This window comes from Lipophrys pholis, assembly GCF_963383615.2.
Source record: "Lipophrys pholis genome assembly, contig: SCAFFOLD_48, whole genome shotgun sequence".
Classification (NCBI taxonomy): Eukaryota; Metazoa; Chordata; class Actinopteri; order Blenniiformes; family Blenniidae; genus Lipophrys; species Lipophrys pholis.
The window spans coordinates 85,001-102,170 of NW_028292143.1; the positions used below are offsets into that span (position 1 = coordinate 85,001).

At 47.3% G+C, this 17,170-nt stretch overlaps 1 protein-coding gene across 3 annotated transcripts; it reads right to left on the reverse strand.

Moving 5' to 3' along the window:
* Window positions 1–1,008: 1,008 nt before the first annotated feature.
* On the reverse strand, window positions 1,009–14,051 carry eif4e2rs1 (eukaryotic translation initiation factor 4E family member 2 related sequence 1). Of its 3 annotated transcripts, none has more exons than XM_080493808.1 (7): window positions 13,851–14,051; window positions 13,051–13,135; window positions 12,547–12,681; window positions 12,345–12,449; window positions 12,020–12,172; window positions 2,078–2,214; window positions 1,009–1,293 (listed from the first exon to the last, which is right to left on the reverse strand). In XM_080493808.1, the coding sequence occupies exons 1-7, from the start codon at window positions 13,865–13,867 to the stop codon at window positions 1,254–1,256; spliced, it is 672 nt and encodes a 223-aa protein (XP_080349934.1). In that variant the 5' UTR covers window positions 13,868–14,051; the 3' UTR covers window positions 1,009–1,253. The 3 variants fall into 3 exon arrangements, with proteins under 3 accessions (XP_080349934.1, XP_080349933.1, XP_080349932.1); XM_080493807.1 differs by having other exon boundaries at window positions 13,008–13,135; XM_080493806.1 differs by having other exon boundaries at window positions 13,002–13,135.
* Between the last annotated feature and the right edge of the window lie 3,119 nt (window positions 14,052–17,170).

A 17,170-nucleotide genomic window follows, 5' to 3' on the forward strand; every position in this document is an offset into this window, starting at 1 on the left:
AGCAGTTAGCAGTAGCTAGCACCAGTTAACAGCAGCTAGTACTAGCTAGCAGCAGTCAGCACAGCTCTCAGTAGCGGCCACTGACTCTGGTATGCTAGTTAGCAGCAGTTAGCAGTCGTTAGCAGCAGCTAACACCAGTTAGCAGTAGCAAGCACCAGTTAGCAGTAGCTAGCAGCAGTCAGCACAGCTCTCAGTAGCGGCCACTGACTCTGGTCTGCTAGTTAGCAGCAGCCAGCAGCAGCGAGCACCGGTTACCAGTAATTAGTAGCAGTTAGCAGCAGTTACTAGTAATTAGTAGCAGTTACCAGTAATTAGTAGCAGTTAGCAGCAGTTAGCAGTAATTAGCAGCAGTTAGCAGCAATTAGCAGTAATTAGCAGCAGTTACTAGTAATTAGCAGCAGTTACTAGTAATTAGTAGCAGTTAGCAGTAATTAGCAGCAGTTACCAGTAATTAGTAGCAGTTAGCAGTAATTAGCAGCAGTTAGCCGCAATTAGCAGTAATTAGCAGCAGTTACCAGTAATTAGCAGCAGTTAGCAGTGATTAGTAGCAGTTAGCAGTAATTAGCAGCAGTTAGCAGTAATTAGTAGCAGTTAGCAGTGATTAGTAGCAGTTAGCAGTAATTAGCAGCAGTTAGCAGTAATTAGCAGCAGTTAGCAGTAATTAGTAGCAGTTAGCAGCAGTTAGCAGTGATTAGTAGCAGTTAGCAGTAATTAGCAGCAGTTAGCAGTAATTAGTAGCAGTTAGCAGTAGTTAGCGGTAATTAGCAGCAGTTAGCAGCAGTTAGCACCAGTGCTCTGCTCAGGGCTCAGCTGGTAATCCTGATCTGGATTAGCTCCATGTTCAGAGATCACAGCTCCCAGTTGGTCTGCTGCCAGGAATAGGGGCAGATTAGATCAGCAGCGAGCTGCCAGCTGGCTCAGCGCTGCTCTCGTGAGAAACATGCCTTGCTCAGAAGCACCACCATTAACTCGTCTCTCTCCGGGTTGAACGTAGAGTGAAACAAGGATGTGAGTTTACAGCAGATTCACTTTATTTACAGAAAAAAAACAATTACTTCCAAACTAACATGATATGTCAACCAATCGCCGATCAGACACAAACAGCTTCAGTCCTTTTCTGTCATTTCATTGGTCCGTTCCCAACGCATACACACACACACACACACACACACACACACACACCATGGCTGAAGTGCATGAGGTGTGTTCTGATTGGCTGGTGAGACAATAAGCCACATCCTGATTGGCTCTCTTTACAGGGAGATCTTGGTGTTTCTGAAGCTGGAGTTGTCCCTGAAACACAAGCAGAAGAATGAGAGGGGTGAGAGGAGTGGAGGGGGGGAGTGATTGAGAGGAGTGGAGGGGTGAATGAGTGAGTGAGTGAGATGGATGGAGAGGAGTGGAGGGGTGAATGAGTGAGAGGGGGTGAGAGGAGTGGAGGGGTGAATGAGTGAGAGGGGGTGAGAGGAGTGGAGGGAGTACGTGATTGAGTGAGTGAGTGAGAGAGATGGATTGAGAGGAATGGAGGTGAGTGAGTGAGTGAGAGAGTGAGTGAGTGAGATGGATTGAGAGGAGTGGAGGTGAGTGAGTGAGTGAGTGAGAGAGTGAGAGAGATGGGTTGAGAGGAGTGGAGGTGAGTGAGAGAGTGAGTGAGTGAGATGGATTGAGAGGAGTGGAGGTGAGTGAGAGAGTGAGTGAGTGAGTGAGTGAGAGGAGTGGAGGTGAGTGAGTGAGTGAGTGAGTGAGTGAGTGAGTGAGTGAGTGAGTGAGTGAGTGAGAGTGAGAGAGTGAGTGAGATGGATTGAGAGGAGTGGAGGTGAGTGAGTGAGTGAGTGAGTGAGTGAGTGAGTGAGTGAGTGAGTGAGTGAGTGAGTGAGTGAGTGAGATGGATTGAGAGGAGTGGAGGTGAGTGAGAGAGTGAGTGAGTGAGTGAGATGGATTGAGAGGAGTGGAGGTGAGTGAGTGAGTGAGAGGAGTGGAGGGGTGAGAGCAGTACCAGCCGTACTAGTAGCAGTACCAGCAGTAGCAGTAATACCAGTACCAGCAGCAGTACTACCAGTACCAGTAGTTGCAGTACCTGAGGCTGTCGTTGTGGGTCTTGTACTCCATGATGGTGTTGGCCGGGAGGTTCAGGACTCGTCTCAAAGTGTCTCGGATTCTGGACGTGGTCGTGTGATCGTTGGACGTCCGGTTCCAGATGGACAAGATGTCCTCCTGAGACCGTCAGACAAGAAGTACTGAGGCAGTAGTACGCTAGTCATAGTGCTGATAGTAGTACAAGAGTAATGGTACTGTAGTAGTGCTAGTAATACTGGCAGCAGTATTATAGTTGTAGTCCTGTAGGTGTAGTTCTGTGTGTAGTGATAAAGCGTGATAACAGTAATAAACAGTTGTAATAGCAGATCTGTTGTAATAACAGCTACAGTAATAATCAGTGGTAATAATAGTAGTGATCAGTTGTAATAATAGTAATGATCAGTTGTAATAACAGCAACAGTAGTGATCAGTTGTAATAATAGTAGTGATCAGTTGTAATAACAGCAACAGTAGTGATCAGTTGTAATAATAGTAATGATCAGTTGTAATAACAGCAACAGTAGTGATCAGTTGTAATAATAGTAATGATCAGTTGTAATAATAGTAATGATCAGTTGTAATAACAGCAAAAGGAGTGGTCAGTTGTAATAATAGTAGTGATCAGTTGTAATAACAGTAACAGTAGTGATCAGTTGTAATAATAGTAATGATCAGTTGTAATAACAGCAACAGTAGTGATCAGTTGTAATAATAGTAGTGATCAGTTGTAATAATAGTAATGATCAGTTGTAATAATAGTAATGATCAGTTGTAATAACAGCAACAGTAATGATCAGTTGTAATAATAGTAGTGATCAGTTGTAATAACAGCAACAGTAGTGATCAGTTGTAATAATAGTAATGATCAGTTGTAATAATAGTAATGATCAGTTGTAATAACAGCAACAGTAGTGATCAGTTGTAATAACAGCAACAGTAATGATCAGTTGTAATAATAGTAGTGATCAGTTGTAATAACAGCAACAGTAGTGATCAGTTGTAATAATAGTAATGATCAGTTGTAATAATAGTAATGATCAGTTGTAATAACAGCAACAGTAGTGATCAGTTGTAATAACAGTAATGATCAGTTGTATTAATAGTAATGATCAGTTGTAATAACAGCAACAGTAGTGATCAGTTGTAATAATAGTAATGATCAGTTGTAATAACAGCAAAAGTAGTGATCAGTTGTAATAATAGTAATGATCAGTTATAATAATAGTAATGATCAGTTGTAATAACAGCAACAGTAGTGATCAGTTGTAATAATAGTAATGATCAGTTGTAATAATAGTAATGATCAGTTGTAATAACAGCAAAAGGAGTGGTCAGTTGTAATAATAGTAATGATCAGTTGTAATAACAGCAAAAGTAGTGATCAGTTGTAATAATAGTAATGATCAGTTGTAATAATAGTAATGATCAGTTGTAATAACAGCAAAAGGAGTGATCAGTTGTAATAATAGTAGTGATCAGTTGTAATAACAGCAACAGTAGTGATCAGTTGTAATAATAGTAATGATCAGTTGTAATAATAGTAATGATCAGTTGTAATAACAGAGACAGTAGTGATCAGTTGTAATAACAGCAACAGTAGTGATAAGTTGTAATAATAGTAATGATCAGTTGTAATAACAGTAACAGTAGTGATCAGTTGTAATAATAGTAATGATCAGTTGTAATAACAGTAACAGTAGTGATCAGTTGTAATAACAGCAACAGTAGTGATCAGTTGTAATAATAGTAATGATCAGTTGTAATAATAGTAATGATCAGTTGTAATAACAGCAAAAGTAGTGATCAGTTGTAATAATAGTAATGATCAGTTGTAATAATAGTAATGATCAGTTGTAATAACAGCAACAGTAGTGATCAGTTGTAATAATTGTAATGATCAGTTGTAATAATAGTAATGATCAGTTGTAATAACAGCAAAAGTAGTGATCAGTTGTAATAATAGTAATGATCAGTTGTAATAATAGCAATGATCAGTTGTAATAACAGCAAAAGGAGTGATCAGTTGTAATAATAGTAATGATCAGTTGTAATAACAGCAACAGTAGTGATCAGTTGTAATAATAGTAATGATCAGTTGTAATAATAGTAATGATCAGTTGTAATAACAGTAACAGTAGTGATCAGTTGTAATAACAGTAATGATCAGTTGTAATAACAGCAAAAGGAGTGATCAGTTGTAATAATATTAATGATCAGTTGTAATAACAGCAACAGTAATGATCAGTTGTAATAATAGTAGTGATCAGTTGTAATAACAGCAACAGTAGTGATCAGTTGTAATAATAGTAATGATCAGTTGTAATAGTAACAGTAGTGATCAGTTGTAATAATAGTAATGATCAGTTGTAATAACAGTAACAGTAGTGATCAGTTGTAATAATAGTAATGATCAGTTGTAATAGTAACAGTAGTGATCAGTTGTAATAATAGTAATGATCAGTTGTAATAACAGCAACAGTAGTGATCAGTTGTAATAATAGTAATGATCAGTTGTAATAGTAACAGTAGTGATCAGTTGTAATAATAGTAATGATCAGTTGTAATAACAGTAGTGATCAGTTGTAATAATAGTAATGATCAGTTGTAATAACAGCAACAGTAGTGATCAGTTGTGATAATAGTAGTGATCAGTTGTAATAACAGTAATGATCAGTTGTAATAGTAACAGTAGTGATCAGTTGTAATAATAGTAATGATCAGTTGTAATAACAGTAATGATCAGTTGTAATAACAGCAACAGTAGTGATCAGTTGTAATAACAGCAACAGTAGTGATCAGTTGTAATAACAGCAACAGTAGTGATCAGTTGTAATAATAGTAATGATCAGTTGTAATAATAGTAATGATCAGTTGTAATAACAGTAACAGTAGTGATCAGTTGTGATTACAAATGGTAATAGGAGTTTGGATTGGCGGGACTTTAAATGAGATTATTGGGGATTCTATTAGGTTGGTTAGTCTAGTTAGTTAGTCAGTTGTGTGTTCCACGCCCTCCTGTCTCGGTGTTCCTGTTCGTTTGTACAAAGATGAAAAGCCTTTCCTGGTCGAAGGTGTCTGGTCCTGGTCCGAGTCCCCCCCCACCCCCACCCCCCAAGCTGCTCTGGATGAACGTCTGTTGTCTGCTGATACCTTGATGGCAGGTAACCGTACCTCGACCAATGAGATAAGCAGCATTCTACATTATCATACTGTGTGAGTATGCTTCCAGCTCAATGGTCACAGCCAGGCCCGGAGGGGCTGACCAGAAGGACCGGGACAATCCCGGTAGGCCGGTCTGTTGTTTGGGTCGGTGTTCAGTGACAACACACCGTTTCCACTGTCCCTGGGCCGCCGGCATCCCTCCGCTGGCAGCTTCTTTTACTAGTTTGGTTAATAAACTTTACTGAAGTTTGCCAAATGTCCTGGATTCTAGATGATTCAGCTCTACATTCATGGAACTGAGCTGAACTTTGTAAAAAGAGGAGATTTGTGCTGAGAACCGAGATCATTTTTAAAAAGTGATTTAGTGTGAGCAGCAGAGCCAGTGGTGAGGAGGGGGTTGAGTCGCCCCTATGAAGGAACAGCTGAGCTGCTGGAACAGGGTCAATTGATCATTATATGTTGATTAATAAACAGGAAGAATATGTACTAAAATGGATGAGAAGCTACATAAGTAATAAAACAAATAGGGGATTACAAATCAACATGCGTGGCGTCCCACAGGGGTCGGTTGTGTCCTGAAATGATTTATTCAGTATATTAATGATATATGTCGGGTGTCACACCTCTTAAGGTTTGTGCTCGTTGCAGATGACACTAATAGTTTTTGTGACGGAAAACTTGCAGCAGCTTTTGGAGGCGGTCAGCAGAACTGAGTAAACTAAAAACTAATGAAATTCAAATCAAATTGAAATAAAACCAAACGTATGCTGTTTGGAAAACGCGAAATAAATATGCAGGTAAAAGTACTGATCAATAAAGTTGGAAGATAAAGAGTGAGAATAAATTCCTGGATGTGATTCTTCATCAAAATCTGCTGGAAACATAAAAGTCTCCGGAGCAGCGGAGTGATGGGAGCAAGGCAGAGTACTGTGTATTCTGGATTCTACACTGGTGGTACCAGATTTAAAGTACTGTGTGGAAGTATGGGGCACTACCTAGAAAACCACCTTACATTCACTGAGCACAATACTACAAAGAGCCTCTCGTATAGTAAATAATGTAGGATATCATGAACACACCAATACACTGTTTTTATAAGTACACACCTTAAAGTTTGAGGATCTGGTAGAATTTAAAACTTCACAAATAATGTATAAAGCAATAAATAAACTGCTCCTGTAAACATAAACTGTTGGAAAGATATTTGTAATTGAAAGTCTGTTTTCAGCTTCCCATCCTGAACATACAGACAACTCACCAGTCGAGTCAGTAGTGTTTTTTATTCACCTGACTTCTGCTGTCTGAAGGATTCAAAGTTGTAAAGCCTGGGATTTGCTGCCCTGAGCTCAGGCTCACAGGCACCTTCATTCTGGCTGCACACTGCTCCTCTGCCCTGTACCTCAGTAGGTGCAGGCAGGGGGCTATGACCAATGGTGTTAACTGTGATCAGACGTGGACTCTCATGCAACGTGTGAAGTTTGAGCCAATCCGAGCATGTCCACTACACTTCCTGTTTCCAGCAGGTGGCGCCATGGCTGATGGTCGTCACTGTGACGTAGCTGAGATCAGGGCCGGACTCTGATGCACTGTGTGAACTTGGTGCAGATCAGGTAAATTAGAATTACCCCCTTGGACTAGTTCTCTCTAGAACAGTCATTCTCAAAGTGTGGTACGCATACCACTAGTGGTACTCGGGGCTCCCTCTAGTGGTACGCCAAAGGATCACTGAAATAAATATAAATTTCCACCAGAAAGAACCAGGTTCTAGTTCTGGTCCAGGACCAGCCTTAGCACCAGTTCTTAGTCTTTCCACTGCCAAAGCCCCGGCCAGACCGGAGCTGAACTGCTGCTACGCTGGTCCCCCTTCATAGCTGGACCAGGAGCCAGACTGGGATCAGAGAGGAGCCAGACTGGGACCAGAGAGGAGCCCGACTGGGACCCGAGAGGAGCCAGACTGGGACCCGAGAGGAGCCAGACTGGGACCAGAGAGGAGCCCGACTGGGACCAGAGAGGAGCAAGACTGGGACCAGAGAGGATCCCGACTGGGACCAGAGAGGAGCCCGACTGGGACCCGAGAGGAGCCAGACCGGGACCAGAGAGGAGCCAGACCGGGACCAGAGAGGAGCCAGACTGGGACCAGAGAGGAGCCAGACTAGGACCCAACGTGTCATCAGCTGGGGGCGGAGCTATCTCTGGAGGTACCTCTGGAGGTATCTTATTATAGAGGTACCTCTGGAGGTACCTCTACCTACGAAGAGGAAAACTCCAGAGAACACGGAGCCCCAGAGTGGTTCTAGAGAGAAATAAAAATAACATGAGGGAACGATATAATAAGTGGTTCCCTGAAGTTAATAACACGAGGGAACGGGATTATTTAATCTGTGTTGGCGGAGCCGCGGCTCTCGACCCGGACTAAACCACTGGGACAGTCCGTCTCCTGGTTCCTGGGTGAGCACAGGGACCCGGACTAAACCACTGGGACAGTCCGTCTCCTGGTTCCTGGGTGAGCACAGGGACCCGGACTAAACCCATGAAGACAGTCCGTCTCCTGGTTCCTGGGTGAGCACAGGGACCCGGACTAAACCCATGAAGACAGTCCGTCTCCTGGTTCCTGGGTGAGCACAGGGACCCGGACTAAACCCGTGAAGACAGTCCGTCTCCTGGTTCCTGGGTGAGCACAGGGACCCGGACTAAACCCGTGAAGACAGTCCGTCTCCTGGTTCCTGGGTGAGCACAGGGACCCGGACTAAACCCATGAAGACAGTCCGTCTCCTGGTTCCTGGGTGAGCACAGGGACCCGGACTAAACCCATGAAGACAGTCCGTCTCCTGGTTCCTGGGTGAGCACAGGGACCCGGACTAAACCCATGAAGACAGTCCGTCTCCTGGTTCCTGGGTGAGCACAGGGACCCGGACTAAACCCATGAAGACAGTCCGTCTCCTGGTTCCTGGGTGAGCACAGGGACCCGGACTAAACCCATGAAGACAGTCCGTCTCCTGGTTCCTGGGTGAGCACAGGGACCCGGACTAAACCCATGAAGACAGTCCGTCTCCTGGTTCCTGGGTGAGCACAGGGACCCGGACTAAACCACTGAAGACAGTCCGTCTCCTGGTTCCTGGGTGAGCACAGGGACCCGGACTAAACCCATGAAGACAGTCCGTCTCCTGGTTCCTGGGTGAGCACAGGGACCCGGACTAAACCCATGAAGACAGTCCGTCTCCTGGTTCCTGGGTGAGCACAGGGACCCGGACTAAACCCATGAAGACAGTCCGTCTCCTGGTTCCTGGGTGAGCACAGGGACCCGGACTAAACCACTGAAGACAGTCCGTCTCCTGGTTCCTGGGTGAGCACAGGGACCCGGACTAAACCCATGAAGACAGTCCGTCTCCTGGTTCCTGGGTGAGCACAGGGACCCGGACTAAACCCATGAAGACAGTCCGTCTCCTGGTTCCTGGGTGAGCACAGGGACCCGGACTAAACCCATGAAGACAGTCCGTCTCCTGGTTCCTGGGTGAGCACAGGGACCCGGACTAAACCCATGAAGACAGTCCGTCTCCTGGTTCCTGGGTGAGCACAGGGACCCGGACTAAACCCATGAAGACAGTCCGTCTCCTGGTTCCTGGGTGAGCACAGGGACCCGGACTAAACCCATGAAGACAGTCCGTCTCCTGGTTCCTGGGTGAGCACAGGGACCCGGACTAAACCCATGAAGACAGTCCGTCTCCTGGTTCCTGGGTGAGCACAGGGACCCGGACTAAACCACTGAAGACAGTCCGTCTCCTGGTTCCTGGGTGAGCACAGGGACCCGGACTAAACCCATGAAGACAGTCCGTCTCCTGGTTCCTGGGTGAGGGCTGTCAGTGTGAAATTGGTGAAATCAGTGACGTGTCACGTTTTGGAGTGACGCAGTGACGTCGCTCTACTGGCTCCGCTAACGGTGGAAAAATAACCGGTTCTTTGGAGGTGCTCATTTGAGAACCGGCTGATCTAGAACCTGGTTCTTTTGGTGGAAAAGCCCCGTGTGTGTGTGTGTGTGTGTGTGTGTGTGTGTGTGTGTGTGTGTGTGTGTGTGTGTGTGTGTGTGTGGTTCAGGCAGCCTGTTTAGATATTTTTTTAATGAAGTACTTTACATTGTTTACTTAACATTTAAGTACAGGACAGTTTTATTTCATCTTTAAGAAGTTTTTTGTTGTTTGTGTTTCATTTGTTGAAGTACAATGTTTATTTAACTTTTCTGTGTAATATATTTTAATTGAATCATTATTTAAGTACAGTCTTTTATTTTCCTATATTTAAGTGTAGTATTACTAATCTAACTGTGTACAATGTTACAATGGCTGATATATTAAATATACTTCTTTAGGAGTAAAACCTACTACTGTATAGTGTTGGTCATTATGGTGGTACTTGGAGAGCCAAGTATTTTCTGGGTGGTACTTGGAGAGCCAAGTATTTTCTGGGTGGTACTTGGAGAGCCAGGTATTTTCTGGGTGGTACTTGGAGAGCCAGGTATTTTCTGGGTGGTACTTGGTGTAAATACAATGTGCTCCAAAAGTCTGTGAAAATCCAATATAGATTTCAAAAGTGTGGACTTCCTGTTAACTTTCCGATATGCATGTAAGAGCCTGTTCAGTGAGTCTCGGGGAGTGACATATGCATGTAAGAGCCTGTTCAGTGAGTCTCGGGGAGTGACATATGCATGTAAGAGCCTGTTCAGTGCGTCTCGGGGAGTGACATATGCATGTAAGAGCCTGTTCAGTGAGTCTCGGGGAGTGACATATGCATGTAAGAGCCTGTTCAGTGAGTCTCGGGGAGTGACATATGCATGTAAGAGCCTGTTCAGTGCGTCTCGGGGAGTGACATATGCATGTAAGAGCCTGTTCAGTGCGTCTCGGGGAGTGACATATGCATGTAAGAGCCTGTTCAGTGCGTCTCGGGGAGTGACATATGCATGTAAGAGCCTGTTCAGTGCGTCTCGGGGAGTGACATATGCATGTAAGAGCCTGTTCAGTGCGTCTCGGGGAGTGACATATGGGAACTAACTGTCGTAGCTCAATGAAACAGGATCCAGGGACTGAAGTTTTCTAATTTTCCAGGTGGCACTGTTGAGCCATGTTTCCAGTCACATGTGTGATTCCTCCAAATGATTCAATTCCTCATCGGGCCTGAAAACTGAGCAAAGTACTGCAAAAGGTTTAGGCTGTATACGTCCTCAACAACATGTTTTTCCATAATGAAAAAAGTATGACAGTTAATAGTCTTTAATTCCAATCAGGTCCTTTGGCTCTTTCAGTGTTTGGACCATAATAAAGGTGTGATAACAGTTATAAAGGGTTATAATAATGGTAATAAAGTGTTGTACTACCAGTAATAAAGAATTGTACTACCAGTACTAAAGAATTGTAATAATGGTAATAAAGAGTTGTACTACCAGTAATAAAGAATTGTAATAATGGTAATAAAGAATTGTACTACCAGTAATAAAGAGTTGTAATAACAGTAATAAAGAATTGTAATAATGGTAATAAAGAGTTGTAATAACAGTAATAAAGAATTGTACTACCAGTGATAAAGAATTGTAATAATGGTAATAAAGTGTTGTACTACCAGTGATAAAGAGTTGTAATAATAGTAATAAAGAATTGTAATAAAGAATTGTAATAACAGTAATAAAGAATTGTAATAATGGTAATAAAGAATTGTACTACCAGTAATAAAGAGTTGTAATAAAAGTAATAAAGAATTGTAATAATGGTAATAAAGAATTGTACTACCAGTAATAAAGAATTGTAATAATGGTAATAAAGTGTTGTACTACCAGTAATAAAGAGTTGTAATAACAGTAATAAAGAATTGTAATAATGGTAATAAAGAATTGTACTACCAGTAATAAAGAGTTGTACTACCAGTAATAAAGAATTGTAATAATGGTAATAAAGAATTGTACTACCAGTAATAAAGAGTTGTAATAACAGTAATAAAGAATTGTAATAATGGTAATAAAGAGTTGTAATAACAGTAATAAAGAATTGTACTACCAGTGATAAAGAATTGTAATAATGGTAATAAAGTGTTGTACTACCAGTGATAAAGAGTTGTAATAATAGTAATAAAGAATTGTAATAAATAATTGTAATAACAGTAATAAAGAATTGTAATAATAGTAATAAAGAATTGTACTACCAGTAATAAAGAGTTGTAATAACAGTAATAAAGAATTGTAATAATGACAATAAAGAATTGTACTACCAGTAATAAAGAATTGTAATAATGGTAATAAAGTGTTGTACTACCAGTAATAAAGAGTTGTAATAACAGTAATAAAGAATTGTAATAATGGTAATAAAGTGTATTACTACAAGTAATAAAGAGTTGTAATAACAGTAATAAAGAATTGTACTACCAGTAATAAAGAATTGTAATAATGGTAATAAAGTGTTGTACTACCAGTAATAAAGAGTTGTAATAACAGTAATAAAGAATTGTAATAATGGTAATAAAGTGTATTACTACAAGTAATAAAGAGTTGTAATAACAGTAATAAAGAATTGTACTACCAGTAATAAAGAATTGTAATAATGGTAATAAAGCATTGTACTACCAGTAATAAAGAATTGTAATAATGGTAATAAAGTGTTGTACTACCAGTAATAAAGAGTTGTAATAACAGTAATAAAGAATTGTAATAATGGTAATAAAGTGTATTACTACCAGTAATAAAGAGTTGTAATAACAGTAATAAGGTGTGATAACAAAGAAGAAGATGTTGTAATAACAGTACCTGAAAGCGCACCGACACCACGGCTCCACAGATCTCCTCCCCCACCATAAACTGCTCCCCCAGCATGGCCAGGATGATGTTCTCCCACAGACGACTGGACAGACCTTTACGCAGCCGGATGATCCACTTCCCACCCCCACGGTTACATTCATCCTGCAGGGTGGAGGACAGACAGGTGGAGGACAGACTGCTGGAGGGGTGGGGACAGGTGGATTACAGACAGGTGGAGTAGTATGGACGGGTGGAGGACAGACAGGTGGAGGGGTGGGGACAGGTAGAGGACAGACCGGTGGAGGGGTGGAGACAGGTGGAGGAGCAGTGTTACCTCCCACATGGGTTTGATTCCCTCTTTGAAGAGGTGGAAGTCGCTGTGTCCACTCAGATCTCCAGGTCTCACCAGGTGACTATAGAACCTCCAGAACTGCTCCACCTGCATGCACGCACGCACACACACGTTACATTGCGTGTGTGTGTGTGTGTGTGTGTGTGTGTGTGTGTGTGTGTGTGTTTGTGTGTGTGTGTGTTACCGAGGCGACTGTTCCAATCTGCCTGATGTTTTGTTCGTAACTCAGTGAACTCGCAGGTCGACTTGGAGTTCGTCTGCTGTACCAGAAGGTGTAGTTATACTGCAGAGGGTGTTCACCAGCACCAGGACACACCGTCTATACACACACACACACACACACACACACACACACACACACACACACACACACACACACACACACACACACACACACACACACACACACACACACACACACACACACACACACACACACACACAATTTCCTATTCCTTTATACGTTGTATTGCTTGTGTGACCTGCCTTGACTACAGATATAAATTTGCAGTTTTGCTATAATCTGGCACATTTACAATTTGTGTAGAATTTGTATTTGTATATAATTGTTCATTAATGTGTGTTGTCCCTATGAAATAAATAAATAAATAAATAAATAAATAAATAAAACACACACACACTGACAGGCAGACAAAGGTCAAAGGTGACAGTCAATAGGAGGTGTGACCTTTCGTCGATTATTGTTGTTGTTGTTTCCGTCACTGTTGTCATGGTGACAGTCCGACTCCTCCTGCAGCTCTTCATCTCTGGGACTGAGAAACAAACAAGGGGACAAAGGAATCTGCTGACATCACTTAGAACCCAAAACACTGTCAATTAAGTGTTTAAAATGGATTAACAAGGCCGAATTATTAGACTGAACCTCTACAGATAGTGAGACAACTTTATTAACCCCTGAAGAGAAATTCAACTGCCCAGCAGCTCATCAAAACACAAAAGCAGCAACCACAGATCCATTCAGCAACAAACATAGACAAGAAATAAAACCAACATGTCCACTGAGAAGTCCCCACATGGGCTCGATAGCAGAATTAAGCTGGATTCATCATCATACAGTGTCAACGAAGTTTGGAACATTCACTCAGAAAACAGTTTGTGATGCCGTTTATTAAGTTCCGAGTGAATTTGGATAAAATGAATAAAATAATAAGAGGAGAGCTTCTAATGGTTCAGGTGACCTGGTGTTTCGGATTAACTGGTTGCCCTGTTAACTGGTGGGCGTCTTCTGTTAACGTCTGTTGTAGCTGCTCGCCACAGCAGATGTCAAAACAGGAATTACAAAAGGTACGACACTTCGACACTGTGCTATCGTAAATACGGTTATACGCCGTTTTCCATTTCAGCTACGGGTGCCTGTCGGTTTGTAACATCATCAACGACGAAGACTTGAGGAGGTCGGTCAGCAGTTAACAAGGAAACTACTTCATCCGAAACACCGGGTGTTAACAGTTAGCCGTTAGCTCTTACCGCAGTGGTTGTTCCATGTGTCCTTCGTTAAAACTCTCCGTTATCCTCAGCTTTCCCCGGCTTTCAACTGCTTATTGGCGGGATTTCTTTGGTTTTTAACTGCTTATTGAGCGGATTTCATTGTCGTTGAACTCTATTTACTTGACCGCTCACGCTGCCCCTGCTTCCATCTGTTACTGCGCATGTGCGGGACATGTAGACGGAAGACCAGAACGGACACTTTTGACTAAGCCCGCGTTCGCGTTTAAAGGCCAGAGAGACAGTTCAATGTGTTTCAACTTTACGTTTTGTTGTATATTTTATTTTAATCACAAACTGAGCAACACAAGTTTAAAGAGCTCACACATTGAAAAGACAAAGAAAACGAGAGGGACTACTTTCACCTGTTTGCTTCCAGAGCGTGGAGGGGAGCAGGAGCAGGAGGGGGCAGGAGGGAGCAGGAGGGGGCAGGAGGGAGCAGGGGAGCAGGAGGGGGGAGCAGGAGGGAGCAGGAGGGAGCAGGAGGGGAGCAGGAGGGAGCAGGAGGGGAGCAGGAGGGAGCAGGAGGGGAGCAGGAGGGGAGCAGGAGGGGAGCAGGAGGGGGGAGCAGGAGGGAGCAGGAGGGGAGCAGGAGGGGAGCAGGAGGGGGGAGCAGGAGGGAGCAGGGGAGCAGGAGGGAGCAGGAGGGGAGCAGGAGGGAGCAGGAGGGGAGCAGGAGGGGAGCAGGAGGGAGCAGGAGGGGAGCAGGAGGGAGCAGGAGGGGAGCAAGGGAGCAGGAGGGGAGCAAGGGAGCAGGAGGGGAGCAGGAGGGGAGCAGGAGGGAGCAGGAGGGGAGCAGGAGGGAGCAGGAGGGGAGCAAGGGAGCAGGAGGGGAGCAAGGGAGCAGGAGGGGAGCAGGAGGGGAGCAGGAGGGGGGCAGGAGGGGGGAGCAGGAGGGAGCAGGAGGGGAGCAAGAGGGGGGAGCAGGAGGGGTGGAGCAGGAGGGGAGCAGGAGGGGAGCAGGAGGGGAGCAGGAGGGAGCAGGAGGGGAGCAAGGGAGCAGGAGGGAGCAGGAGGGGAGCAGGAGGGAGCAGGAGGGAGCAGGAGGGGGCAGGAGGGAGCAGGAGGGGAGCAAGGGAGCAGGAGGGGAGCAAGGGAGCAGGAGGGGAGCAGGAGGGGAGCAGGAGGGGGGCAGGAGGGGGGGAGCAGGGGAGCAGGGGAGCAGGGGGGGGGCAGGAGGGGAGCAGGAGGGAGCAGGAGGGGGGAGCAGGAGGGAGCAGGAGGGGAGCAGGAGGGAGCAGCAGGGGAGCAGGGGAGCAGGAGGGGAGCAGGAGGGGAGCAGGAGGGAGCAGGAGGGGGGAGCAGGAGGGAGCAGGAGGGGAGCAGGAGGGAGCAGCAGGGGAGCAGGGGAGCAGGAGGGGAGCAGGAGGGGGCAGGAGGGAGCAGGAGGGGAGCAGGAGGGGAGCAGGAGGGAGCAGCAGGGGAGCAGGGGAGCAGGAGGGGAGCAGGAGGGGAGCAGGAGGGAGCAGGAGGGGAGCAGGGGAGCAGGAGGGAGCAGGAGGGGAGCAGGAGGGAGCAGGAGGGGAGCAGGAGGGAGCAGGAGGGGGGAGCAGGAGGGGAGCAGGAGGGGAGCAGGAGGGAGCAGGAGGGGAGTAGGAGGGAGCAGGAGGGGAGCAGGAGGGGGGGAGCAGGAGGGGAGCAGGAGGGAGCAGCAGGGGAGCAGGAGGGGAGCAGGAGGGGTGGAGCAGGAGGGGAGCAGGAGGGGAGCAGGAGGGAGCAGGAGGGGAGCAGGGGGGGAGCAGGAGGGAGCAGGAGGGGAGCAGGAGGGGGGGAGCAGGAGGGGAGCAGGAGGGAGCAGGAGGGGAGCAGCAGGGGAGCAGGGGAGCAGGAGGGGGGGAGCAGGAAGGAGCAGGAGGGGAGCAGGAGGGAGCAGGAGGGGAGCAGGAGGGGGGGAGCAGGAAGGAGCAGGAGGGGAGCAGGAGGGAGCAGGAGGGGAGCAGGGGAGCAGGAGGGGAGCAGGAGGGGAGCAGCAGCGGAGCAGGGGAGCAGGAGGGGAGCAGGAGGGGAGCAGGAGGGGAGCAGGAGGGGAGCAGGAGGGGAGCAGGAGGGAGCAGGAGGGGAGCAGGGGAGCAGGAGGGGAGCAGGAGGGAGCAGGAGGGGGGGAGCAGGAGGGGAGCAGGAGGGAGCAGGAGGGGAGCAGGAGGGGAGCAGCAGGGGAGCAGGAGGGGAGCAGGAGGGGGGGAGCAGGAAGGAGCAGGAGGGGAGCAGGAGGGAGCAGGAGGGGAGCAGGAGGGAGCAGGAGGGAGCAGCAGGGAGCAGCAGGGGAGCAGGGGAGCAGGAGGGGAGCAGGAGGGAGCAGCAGGGGAGCAGGAGGGGGGCAGGAGGGGGGGAGCAGGGGAGCAGGAGGGGGCAGGAGGGAGCAGGAGGGGAGCAGGAGGGAGCAGCAGGGGAGCAGGGGAGCAGGAGGGGAGCAGCAGGGGAGCAGGGGAGCAGGAGGGGAGCAGGAGGGAGCAGGAGGGAGCAGCAGGGGAGCAGGAGGGGAGCAGGGGAGCAGGAGGGGAGCAGGAGGGAGCAGGAGGGGGGAGCAGGAGGGGAGCAGGAGGGAGCAGCAGGGGAGCAGGAGGGGAGCAGGAGGGGAGCAGGAGGGGGCAGGAGGGAGCAGGAGGGGAGCAGGAGGGGAGCAGGAGGGAGCAGCAGGGGAGCAGGGGAGCAGGAGGGGAGCAGGAGGGGAGCAGGAGGGGAGCAGGAGGGAGCAGGAGGGGAGCAGGAGGGGAGCAGGAGGGAGCAGGAGGGGGGAGCAGGAGGGGAGCAGGAGGGGAGCAGGAGGGAGCAGGAGGGGAGCAGGAGGGAGCAGGAGGGGGCAGGGGAGCAGGAGGGGAGTAGGAGGGAGCAGGAGGGGAGCAGGAGGGAGCAGGAGGGGAGCAGGAGGGAGCAGGAGGGGAGCAGGAGGGGAGCAGGAGGGAGCAGCAGGGGAGCAGGAGGGGAGCAGGAGGGGTGGAGCAGGAGGGGAGCAGGAGGGAGCAGGAGGGGAGCAGGGGAGCAGGAGGGGAGCAGGAGGGAGCAGGAGGGGAGCAGGAGGGGGGGAGCAGGAGGGGAGCAGGAGGGAGCAGGAGGGGAGCAGGAGGGGAGCAGCAGGGGAGCAGGGGAGCAGGAAGGAGCAGGAGGGGAGCAGAAGGGGAGCAGGGGAGCAGGAGGGGGGGAGCAGGAAGGAGCAGGAGGGGAGCAGGAGGGGAGCAGGAGGGAGCAGGAGGGGAGCAGGAGGGGAGCAGCAGCGGAGCAGGGGAGCAGGAGGGGAGCAGGAAGGAGCAGGAGGGGAGCAGGAGGGGAGCAGGAGGGAGCAGGAGGGGAGCAGGGGAGCAGGA

Coding starts and splice junctions, on each gene's coding strand:
- eif4e2rs1 (XM_080493806.1), bottom strand. CDS start 13,127: ATGAAGAGCTGCAGGAGGAGTCGGACTGTCACCATGACAACAGTGACG. Junction 12,682..13,001: donor ACCTTTGTCTGCCTGTCAGT/GTGTGTGTGTTT, acceptor GTGTGTGTATAG/ACGGTGTGTCCTGGTGCTGG. Junction 12,450..12,546: donor AGATTGGAACAGTCGCCTCG/GTAACACACACA, acceptor GCGTGCATGCAG/GTGGAGCAGTTCTGGAGGTT.